The sequence below is a fragment of the Wolffia australiana genome, chromosome 1 (assembly GCF_029677425.1).
Source record: "Wolffia australiana isolate 7733 chromosome 1, ASM2967742v1".
NCBI classification, from domain to species: domain Eukaryota; kingdom Viridiplantae; phylum Streptophyta; class Magnoliopsida; order Alismatales; family Araceae; genus Wolffia; species Wolffia australiana.
The window spans coordinates 22474226-22486037 of NC_135835.1; the positions used below are offsets into that span (position 1 = coordinate 22474226).

Genomic DNA, 11812 nt, shown 5'->3' on the forward strand with positions numbered 1-11812 from the left:
CTCTGGCGTCGTGTCATGACGCGCGTAGGGACGTGCGTGGTTGGAGACGTGCTTGTCGACGGTTGTGGCATGTTGACTTCGGTTGACTCTGGTTGACCGTGGTCCATAGCGGGCGTGTTGACTCCGGTTGATCGAGGTGACGCGTTCGGTGCTGAAGTGTTGGCGTCCTCGCCATCAATTTGGCGTCCTCGCCATCAGAACGAGAGGCCGAGAGAGAGAGGGTGATAGAGAGAGGGAGAGAGAATGAGAGGGGAAGAGAGAGAGGGATAGAGGAGGAGAGGGAGAGCAGAAGAGAGGGTGAGAGAAAGAGGGAGAGAGGGTGATAGCGAGAGGGAGAGAGAACGAGACGGCCAGAGAGAGAGAGGGTGACAGAGAGGGGGAGAGAGAACGAGAGGGCAAGAGCGAGGGAGAGAGGAGGAGAGGGAGAGTGGGAGAGAAGGTGAAAGAAAGAGGGAGAGAGGGTGACAGTGAGAGGGAGAGAGAACGAGAGGGCGAGAGAGAGAGGGTGACAGAGAGAGGGAGAGAGAACGAGGGGGCAAGCGAGAGGGGGAGAGAGGGCGAGAGAGAGAGGGTTACAGAGAGAAGGCAAGAGAGAGAGGGAGAGAGGAGGAGAAGGAGAGCAGGAGAGAGGGTGAGAGAAAGAGGGAGAGAGGGGGAGAGGGCAAGAGAGAGTGGAGGACCATCTGGAATACCAATCCTGAGTTCGTCAGTAGCTGGGCCGTGGAGCGTGAGCCGACGCGAAGAACCCATGCTTCAAGTATCAAGTTTGATGACATGTCTCCAAAGTTAGTTTATTTTCTAGGCATTGTCTTTATGGATTTTATGGAGGGACCCCATGTTTTGGGATCCCTACGTTTTTTTCGTGTTTTGGTTTTATTCGGGCCATTAGAATAATGTCCTCGTCACTTGGGACATTTCCCCTAATTTGGTCCATAAGGGCAACCCTCCCTGTCATAAATAAGGGAAGGTATGCCCAAAGGACCATTTGGGATTTCAATTGAGAAAATTAAAAAGTTTGTGCCCCCGCCATCACCGTGGCTGTTTGACCCCCATTGCCTGAGATCAACCGTTGTCCGCCGCCATTGCCAATCCTCAGCTAGTGTCAACCTTGATCATCCATTCCATCACAGTTACAATCCATCTCGAGCATCAGGGCCTGGACCCGCAGGTCACACCGTTCCTCCCCTTCTTTCAGTATCATCATTTTCTTTAGTATCATCCTTGTTTGCTCCTCTATCAGGAATTTTCGAGGCGTAGGTTTAGCCACCAAATCGAGAGGAAGAAGACTCCATTCGTGGTGTCAGATTCGTGTTGCTCTCGTCGACGGTTGTGGACACCTGTGGGCAGTGATTGTCCCCCACCTAGTCAGCCTTCGAGCTGATCCATTGGGTCATTGGGAGCATGTCCGCTACCTTAGGCCCATGTGTTGTTATCTGGTTTTTGCCATATATTCTCATTGATTTTACTTCGCTTGCATCATCAGTCCATGTTTGCATCTCTGATTATCTGCCCCCCTGTGGTGTAACACGAGATGCTCGATCTCGGCCCCTTCATGTTACATCAGAGAGGGCCTTGAGAGAGAGAGAGAGAAAGAAGGAGAGGGAGAGCTGGAGAGAGGGTGAGAGAGGGATAGAGGGAAGTAAAACAAGAGGGAGAGAATAAGAACGGGAGTGAGGGCAAGAGAGAGGGAGGGAGAGCGAACAAGAGGGAGAGTGAGACCTGAACAGATGGAGAGAGAGTTGAAGGAGAGAGGGGAGAGAGAGAGTACGAGAAAGAGAGGGGGGAATGGATGGGTGGGAGAGAGGGAGAGAACGAGATGTAGAGAGTGATAGAAGGAAAGAAAATGAGAGAGAGAGAGAGAGAGAGAGCGAGAACAGGAGAGAGAGAGAGAGAGAGGGAGGGAGAGTGAGACCGAAATAGAGGGAGAGAGGGGGGAGAGAGAGAACGAGAAAGAGAGAGAAAGGGGGGGGAGAACGAGCAAGAGAGAGGGTAAGAAAGAGAGGGAGAGAGAATGAGCAGGAGAGAGGATGAGAGAGAGAGAGAGAGAACGATCAAGAGAGAGGGTGAGAAAGAGAGGGAGAGAGAACAAGCAAGAGAGAGGGAGATAGAATGAGAGGGAAAGAGGAAGAGAGTGAGAGAGGTCGAGGGGGAGAGAGTTAGAGGGGGAGAGGGTGAGAGGGTGAGAGGGTGAGAGGGTGAGAGGGAGAGAGGGAGACAGAACCAGAGGGAGAGAGGGGGAGAGGGAGCGGGCGAGAAAGAGTGAGGGCGGTCTTTGGACCAGTTCAATGTGCAAATTAGACACAGACAGAAAGGTTTGGTCAGCCCAAAAAAGGCTGACCAATGGTCCGGTTCGGTCTGCTCTGACTGAACTTTGGTCAGACTATGTCCTTCCCTGATTATATCTTAATGCACGGACGCGGACGAGACACTTATTTCATTCGTGGACTTAAAAATCATACTGTATGGGATTTCAGACAAATGACACGACGTAGAATCAGTTCTTTGGAGGGGACGATTTTCTTGTACATGGATGAAGTAACTATCTCGTCTAAGGCCTTGGACGACAGATGACCTAGTTTCTATGCCCCATGGGAGTCAAGTAGGTGATAACTTGCAAATTAACAGGATTAATTGATGAATTTTACATTATATTTATGTGCTTCAATGACCATATTTGCATGTTATCATATAAAAATAAAGATAAATGACTTATATTTTGATTTTACTATTATTTCTAAATTTTTTATCATTTTTGACATGGTATTTAACCTCATTTCATTCATTAAATATTTTTTACAGGGCTCCAAATACTTGGCTAAAGGTTGGTAATGGCTCTCGTAATTTTTTAGAATTTTTCCATATTTTTATATAATTTTGTGACCAATATTGAGTGAAGAAATATTTTTAAATATTTAAATAATACGTATTCTATTTTTTGGCATTTTATAATATATTTATATAATTATCAAGGGGCATCCACGTCATTCGCCCAAAATTCAGGCGAATAAGTGGAAAAAAAGTATTAAAATCATTAAGAGAGAGAGAGATTGAGCATTATTGGCTCATTATGGCATTGCAAATTGCGATGCCATAACGAGCCAATTATTCGTTCGAGAACCAATGCGATGTGGCGCCGACAAAGGACAAAAGGTACATTTTTTATGCATTTATTATTACCTCTTAGTCGTAAGCGCATACATTTAATGTACGCGCTTCCATGCACATGCAGCGTCGATTCACCGCGTGCATTTAATGCACGCTGCAACCGACACACGTAAGTCTAAAAAATCAATAATTGCGGCATGCTTTTAATTATGAAGCCGCAATCGGTCAGCCGTGTGCATTTAATGCACGCGGCAATCAACACAAGTGGTTGAAATAAATCAAATATTGTGGCTTATTTTGTCCTTTTCTGCTTTTTTTTTTGAAAAAAATAAGAGAAAGGTGACGTGGCATCATCCTAGCCGTTTAAAAAAATGAATACCCTCCAATGATTGCGGGCGACAGACACGTACAATTACGTGTCAGAACGCGATCCGAGAAGGGGGAAAACGAGGAAAATTTAGGCAACCAATCAGAAAGCGCCATTTCCAAGCTTCTTGGAGGAGAGATAAATTAATCCAACGGTGGAAATTAAGCGCCAGTAAAATGACAATATCTAAAGATCTAGATGTTCGATTGGGCTGAAATTTGGAGGGTAGGTCTGTCTTTTCTCCCTCTACAATCCAGATGATTGGATCTTTAAATAGAGGTCTAGAAAAGGGCGAAATTCACTTTTTGAAGCTCTCTCAAAGGATTTGGCCGAGAAGGACACAAGAGTTGCTTTGGAAGTCGACAGTTCGTGATTCTACACTCAAATTTGTAAGTTTCTGATTTGTATTTCAAACTTCTTGAATGATATTAAAACGCCAAGGCATGGGCAAAATTTTCATGCCCTAGAAGTGGTTTTGAATGAAATTAGCACTGCATTTTGATTCTGATTCAAGACCTGGTTTTTAATCTTTAATTCTACATCAGTATTGAACATTTCTGCATTATTAGATTATGAATTTAGGGTCGTATTTCATCATTTCCCCAAATTCTTCACTTTCTCTCGCTAGGTTAATTTGTCTAGTTTCTCTCTCTAAATTTCAATTTTTATTGTTTAGAAATTTAATTAAATATATAAAAAACCTAAAAATAAAATTTGATTCGAAAATTCATCCATCTTGAAGTCCAATTTAAAAATCCCTTTCTTGATTATTTAATTACCAATTTTAATTCATAAAAATTGTCTTAAAATTTTATAATAATTGGGAAATTAATAATCTGAATTAATCTGATCTTATAATTGAAATAATTCTATCTTGAGCTTTTTGACCGAAATAGTGAAAATCAAAATTAAGTTTTTACTTAATTTTGATAAATTAAGAACATTATTAAGTATAATTAAGATTTATTAAATGCAAAATTTGATGGCGAGGACGCCAACATCTCATCGACAAACGCGTCACCGCGGCCAACCGGAGTCAACACGCATGCTTTGGACCACGGTCAACCGGAGTCAACCGAAGTCAACCCGCCACAACCGCCAACTTGCACGTCTCCCCCCGCGCACGCCTCTACGCACGTCATGATACGACGCCAAAGGCAGATCCACAACTGCCCTTTGGCGTGACACGGCGCACGTCTTTGTTTTTTCGTCTTTACTTTCTCGTCAATTTCTCTTTCCTCCAAGGCCTATATAAAGGCCATTGTTTTCAAGAAACTTTTAGGCAGTCATTAATTCAAGAATTGAGTTTTGTTAACTCTTCTTGGAGGACTGCCCAGCCTCCCCTACCCTTCTCAACCCTATCCGTCGTCACCGCCGCCGCCACCTCGCGACGTCAGCCTCACATCTCCTCTCTACTCTCTCTCTCTCTCCCTCTCTTGTCCGCCAATCTTGGTCGCCCAAGCAGCCCCGCCAGGGCCGCTCAGGCAGCCCCGACCAGGCCGCCCCGACCAGGCCGCCCAATCAGAGCCGCCCAGGCAGCCTCGCCCAGGCCGCCCAGCCCGCCCAGCCGCCAGCCAGAGCTGCCCAGGCCGCCCAGCCGCCGCCCAGCAGCCCCACCAGGCCGCCCAGGCCGCCCTGCCAGAGCCGCCCAGGCCGCCCAGCCAGAGCCACCCAGGCAGCCCCGACCAGGCCGCCCAGGCAGCCCCGACCAGGCCACCCTAGGCAACCCTCGCTAGGGCTGCCCAAGAGCGTCCACAACTGTCCAAACCGGGCTGCCCGAGGCCGCTCTCAGGAGGCCCGTGTCCGGGCGCCGTCCGCACTTCGATCCGCGCGCGCTACGCGCGCTCGGGTGTGCTCTGCGCACCCTTCGCGTGTTTCGCGCGTGCGAGTGTTCGCCCATGCTTGATTCGACCCCCACGACAACTGCCACTCAACCAGGGCCGTTCAACGCCCGGAACGTCCAGCCTCGTCCTCGTCGAGTGGGCCGCTCAACGCCCGGACTCGCCCAGATTCGTCACGATCAAAATTGCTCGCGACCTCTTCACGCACTACGGTGCCGAGGTACGCCTGAACTCTTTGGTGTCGAAGTGTTCCTCGTTCAGTGTTTTCTCGAGAAGTTTCCATCGCCATCAGAAATAGATTTTGGTTTGGATTTTCACATTCTTCTCCCTCTATCTCGAGTGTTTCCTCGCGACACGAATTCGGGTATTGATTTTGGTGCTTAGGTATCGTCGCAGTGGGGGAAGACAGTACTCCCGCCCTCGAAAGGGTCGGAGCTGCACCACCAGATTTTCATCGGTTTTTAAATCCGAATCCGACCGTGAATTTATGTGGATTGTTTTATCCCTCACACACCCATCCTACCCTTAGTCGGTATATCTTGTCGTCCCGCCCTTCCTCGCCTACCCCGTAGTCGTCCTACGTCAAAATTAATTCATATTCGAATTAATTTATTAAAATTAGATAAAATTTCTTACTTGCTGCCTCCCTGTGGTCGACCCCTTGCTTGCTCTATATTCTATATTTAGTGATTAAGGCTATTTATAAATTTTATTGTACAAGTCTAAACATCAAATCAACGACATATTTACAAGCATTTTTATGCTTATCAGTAGGAGCCTGAGAGCTCCAGCTGCCCGACACACATGCTGTCCAACGTGTCAAATTCTGATGGCCTAATGCTGACGGACGGTCAGTGTATACACTACTTTGCACCGAACGTTGGACAGGACGAGAATGTCTTAGAGGGGGCGGTTTTTAGACGGGAGGAGACGTGGAAAAAATATTTGGGGTGGGGTGATTCGGACAAACCTCTAAAAATTGGGACGCATAACGTGATGATCTTCGTCCCCTCCAGTCCATCGTCCCCCTCCTGGACGATCATGCACTATAATTATATCACGTTGTATGACCGACTAGTGACGATGATGAATAGGGCTGGATGGCCATTTAACCTGTTATTTGTCACAAAGCCTGCAGTTTCGCCCGTCTCTCGTCTGCCGATGTCGTCTGCCAATGTCAATGGTGACAACAATGATGATGACGATGACGGTGAATGCCATGTATGATATCAACTAACGGTGTGGACAGCTTCCTTGATGATGACCATGATGAAGGGTTGCGGATGCATGATGATGATGCCTTTGTTGTCCACATCAACCTACAAGTGGCGGCTGAGGATCTTCTCTGGTCAGTGGCAAGTTGGTGGCATCCTTCAGGCTGGACTGATGGCAGATGTCTCTGCGTAGCAATGAAGGATGTCAAGCTGTGAGACCTTTCCTTTTGCATCTATGACGATAAGAACAACAATGAAGTTTAGGGACCCCACAAATCGATGACGTTGGCCTTGATGATGCTGTCATAATTTTATCGCCTACCCATCAACATTGATATGATCCCGAATTTTGTTATGTTTCTATTTGAGCACTGAACGTAACGTATAACGTCAAGGATAGAGAGGGGATGACGGGAAGGACTGATGGCAGTTATAAACGTAGAGTAAACTGCAGAAACCTCTCAACTTAGATTAATCTGAGCGATAACTCCAGAGAGGTCAAGGGCACGGCTGGATTGGTCCTACCAGGCACTGTGTTTTTAACCCAAAAAAACTGACGATAACTGATGACAGAAAGGAATGGATCAGGGGACGAATGGCCACGTCAACTGTCTCACTATCAACGAAAGGAATCAAATTGGTGAAGATGACGGGGTTGACGATGGCGGAGTAAGGGGGACGGGAGACACCTCCGTAGTCAACCGTCAACCGTCAACTTCAAGTCAACGCCGAAGTCTAAATAACTCAGACCGGTCGTTATTGGGCCAAGGGAAACAGCCCAATACCAGTAAGTACTGATGTTGTTTCCGATGCTTACATATATTGGATAGCGGGAAAAAGCTCGAGAAGGGTGAGATGGCTCGGGGCGAGTGAAGAACTCGAGATTTCTTCCCGATCGATGATGGGAGACGCGGCGATGGAGGAGCGGTGGCGGGATCTCGAGAAGCTTCTCTCCCGGCCTGGAAACATCGTCAGCCCTAACTTCGAACCTAGCGATCAGGTTTGAATTTCTTCCGTCATTACCTCGCATCGATCATCGATCGGTTCGATCTCTTCTTCTTCTTATGCTGTCGTTGTTGTCTGGAATTGTTGCTTTTCAGCTGAGGGAAGAGCTTGGAGAGTACGTCAGAGTGTTGGTGGTGGGAGCTGGAGGCCTGGGATGCGAGCTTCTCAAGGATCTCGCTCTCTCGGGGTTCAAAAACCTCGATGTCATTGATATGGACACCATCGAGGTCTCCAATCTCAACCGCCAGTTTCTATTCAGGTTCGTAATCATTATGATCACGCTTCGAGATTTGAATGCTGTAGCTTTGATCTCGTTGTCCCTCGCTCCTTCGGTAACTGCAAATCAGGAATCAAATTAACTTGAAAGATTCCACGGCAATTTTTCCTCTATTCTAAGAGCGCAGGAGCTATGCTAAAATTCTCATTTGTTGGATTATACATTGATTGAAGATGTTATTTTCGCCTTTTTTTTCTGCTGGATGCCTGGATCTGATTGCTTTCAAATGCATCATTGACATTAGTGATATCTTTTATTCATGTGGATATTTTATATTTCGTGTATGGTTTAGAGTCGCTTTTTGAAAAATTTGGACGAGATGTTTGCTATGTTTCATCTCGAATAGGTGACCCACTGAGAAGTCCTCGTTGGTGACCACAGCATGGGCATGTGATCACAGTTCAAATTTCAAAAAAAATGTTTCATCTCACATAGGTGTTAAATTACCAGTCTATATTAAAATCTTGAAATTTTCAGGATGGTCCTCAAATGTTTGGATCGAGCATATTTATGTATCTAATAAAAAGATGTATTATGCGATTTCAGGATCCACGATGTTGGAAAATCAAAAGCAGAAGTTGCTGCTAAACGTGTTATGGAGAGAGTTAGTGGGGTGAACATAGTGCCACACTTTTGCAGAATCGAAGATAAAGACTTTGAATTCTACAGAGATTTCAACATTATTGCGCTTGGCCTTGATTCAATTGAGGCTCGAAGCTACATCAATTCTGTAGCCTGTAGTTTCCTCGGTGATTATCTCCCTTCATCTTTTTTATGATTCATTCGTTTTGTCGCATTATTCATGCTTTTTTTATTCCCATTTCATTTTATTTAACTCTAATAAAACCATTTAAGTTCAATGAATGTGTATCAGTCCATTATCTGGCTTACTGACTGATGTCCTAACCCATCTTGATAAGCCGTAGAGTAATCCTTGCGGACTCTCTTATTGTTTTGCCCTTATCAAAAAATTAAATTCTGGGTATTCATTTTTCTTTTTGAAAATAAAATCCTGGGTATTCATAACTCTCTGCTTGAGCAAATACTTGCGACAACTCTGGAGTGATTGTTTTGATCATCCCTGAAGTAACTACAAAGATTCCTCTTCATGAATCTGATCCATTGGCTTGTAAACATTTTCATTTATCAACTATATCCTTGCTTCATAATTCCCTCGCATTTTGGCCATCTCTCTAGAATTTGAACGCTTTAACAATGGAGGAATAAAAACATAAGGAGAAACAGGCATAATAACATTTTTATCATTTTCATTCAAATCATAGAAAAATAACTGAAAAAATCTAATTTTCAGAATAATCCTGTCTTTAGATCAAACAACTTAACCCAGCAGTTTTTTTACAAGCATTTAGATATAATCTCGATTTTTTACTCTTTCCCACCTGTTTTTTCATTTCCTTCTCAACTTTTAGAATATGACGATGATGACAATCCATGTGAGGAAACAATCAAACCCATGGTCGATGGCGGGACTGAGGGTTTCAAGGGACATGCCAGAGTGATCATGCCAGGGGTCACGCCGTGCTTTGAATGCACAATATGGCTCTTCCCTCCTCAAGTAAAATTCCCCCTTTGTACTCTTGCTGAGACCCCAAGAACAGCAGCGCATTGCATCGAGTATGCGCATTTAATCAAGTGGGACGAGGTAATGAAACTTTCTTTCAGAATAGATAATTTTTCCGGTAATATTAAAGGTCTTCAAGTCTGTCTTTAGGTGCATCGGGGGAAGACCTTTGATGCTGATAATCCAGAACACATGCAGTGGATTTACTCTGAGGTTTTTTTATTTGTCAACTTTCTCTGAGTATCTTCCCATGATTTTTATCATATATCTTGGTTTCTGATTTCTTGTTGGAGTTCTGAAAATTCTTCTCAGGCCCTTAAAAGGGCGGAGCTTTTTGGCATTGCTGGGGTTACTTACTCTCTAACCCAGGTTGGCTTCTGTCCTAAAAGCTTTTACAACTAACTGAGTCTGCTGTTCAAAGTCAAGGTTTTAGTTTATGTTTTTCCTCAGGGTGTGGTGAAGAATATAATTCCAGCAATTGCTTCCACAAATGCAATCATCTCTGCCACATGCGCGCTGGAAGCCTTCAAGATTGCGACTGGGTGCAGCAAAACCCTATCCAATTATCTCACGTAAGTCATCTTCTTCTCATCACCTCTTTCTCCCGTTACTCGTGATTCAAGAAATTCTAATCTGGGATGCCTTAAACCCTTAACCCTAAACCCTGAACCTCAAGTTTCATTGTACAGTGACCACGTCCCCTCTAGTTATCTCAGAAACCCTAAACCCTAAACCCTAAACCGTAAATCCCAAGTCAACACTTGAATAATTTCTGCAGGTACAATGGTCTGGAAGGGCTCCACACAAAAGTTACCGAATTTGTAAAGGATCCCGGCTGCCTGATCTGCGGGCCGGGCACACTCATCGAGCTGGAAACCTCTGTCACTCTCTCAGAGGTGGGTCTTTTTGGCTATTTCTCTCTAATTCTTGCTTAATTAAGCAATAAGCAATGAATTAATTGGTGTTCTAAAACAGTTGATCGACATGTTGGGGGAGCACCCAAAGCTAAAGATTTCAAGGCCCAGCATCACACACCAGGGGAAGAACCTCTACATGCAGGCTCCCCCCATTCTGGTGGAGTTGACTCGGGCAAATTTACCTCTCCCCGTCTTCGAGCTCGTAGACCGAGCCCCGAGAAGCGTCGTCCACGTCACCGGCTACGCCGAGAACGACGGGAAGAGGTCGTCCTGCGTCAGGAAGCTGCGCGTCGTCTTCAATGGCGTCGACGGGGGCACGAGAGGTGTGCCCTCCTGAAGGCCACCACCACTTCACTGAGCCTCTATCCTTCCAGTCAACTCCATCTCTATCTCTTAATCGCTCTTATCCTTGAGCAATAGATGCGTCGGTTGGACGGCGGTTTGGAATTCGTTGGGCCCCCAGACAGAAATTTACTAGTTTATCCCAAACAAACGATCCCCAATTATTGGCGGAGACAGAGACAAATAGAGTAAGAAAGAGATAGAGAGAGAGAGAGAGAGAGAGAAGAAAGATATAACTAGATCCCCTTCTCTCTCCTTCATCTTCGCTTCATCTCTGTAATGGAAGAGGAGCTCCGGTGGGAGGAGCTGAGCGAGCGAATTTCGCTGCTGATACTGGAGGACGAGCAAGAAGGCGTGGGGAGGGTTCCTACGCGGCAGGTGAGGAAGAAGGGCTCAGCTGGGGTTATTTTTTATTTGTATTTTTTTTATTTTTGGGTGATTTTTAATTTGGGAAGGTTATTGTTTTGCAGGAGAGCTGTGCAAGGGGAACGGGCGTGTTCATCCCTCAGTCGGGGCTGCCGCGGTGGGGCCGACAGTACGGCCGGCAGCGCCGCCGCGCCGGCAAGCAAAAGGCGGCGGCGGCGGCGAGGCCGCCGCCCGGTGGCGGCGGAGGAAATAAGAGGCTCGAGAGCGATGCAAGCTGGAGAAAGCAGTGATTGGAGTGGAGTAGAGAGCTTGCGTTGGTAAGATACCGACGCCCGGTGCTAATGAATAAAGCCTCCTCTTCTATGTCTCTCTCTACTCTCTCTTTTCTTGGTTACCTAGAGAGAGAGAGATGAACGGCTGCGCTGAAGAGCTCGATCATTCATTGTGATCTTGGGATGAGACCAACGCCCAGTTATAGCCGCTAAAGCCTCTCCTCTTTTATGTCTCTCTCTACCCTCTCTCTTCTCTCTCTTTTCTTGGTTACCTAGAGAGAGAGATGAACGGCCGCGCCGAAGTGCTCGATCATTCATTGTGATCTTGGGATGGTACCAACTCCCAGTTATGACCAATAAACCCTCCTCTTCTATGTCTCTCTCTACCATCTCCCATCTCTCGCTTTTCTTGGTTACCTAGAGAGAGAGATAGACGGCCCCTGAATTGCTGGTCGTTCATTGTAATCTTGGGAATAGACCAACATTCAGTAATAACCAATGAAGCCTCCCCTTCTATGTCTCTC

At 46.0% G+C, this 11812-nt stretch overlaps 1 protein-coding gene across 1 annotated transcript; it reads left to right on the top strand.

Annotated features, from left to right (window-relative positions):
- The first annotated feature begins 7354 nt into the window (after window positions 1-7354).
- On the top strand, window positions 7355-11385 carry ECR1 (E1 C-terminal related 1). Its single transcript, XM_078585051.1, has 10 exons — window positions 7355-7527; window positions 7628-7791; window positions 8356-8558; window positions 9240-9472; window positions 9542-9604; window positions 9704-9760; window positions 9842-9963; window positions 10170-10287; window positions 10367-11028; window positions 11121-11385. Exons 1-9 carry the CDS (start codon window positions 7426-7428, stop codon window positions 10643-10645), a joined length of 1341 nt encoding a protein of 446 aa, XP_078441177.1. The 5' UTR covers window positions 7355-7425; the 3' UTR covers window positions 10646-11028; window positions 11121-11385.
- Window positions 11386-11812: the final 427 nt, after the last annotated feature.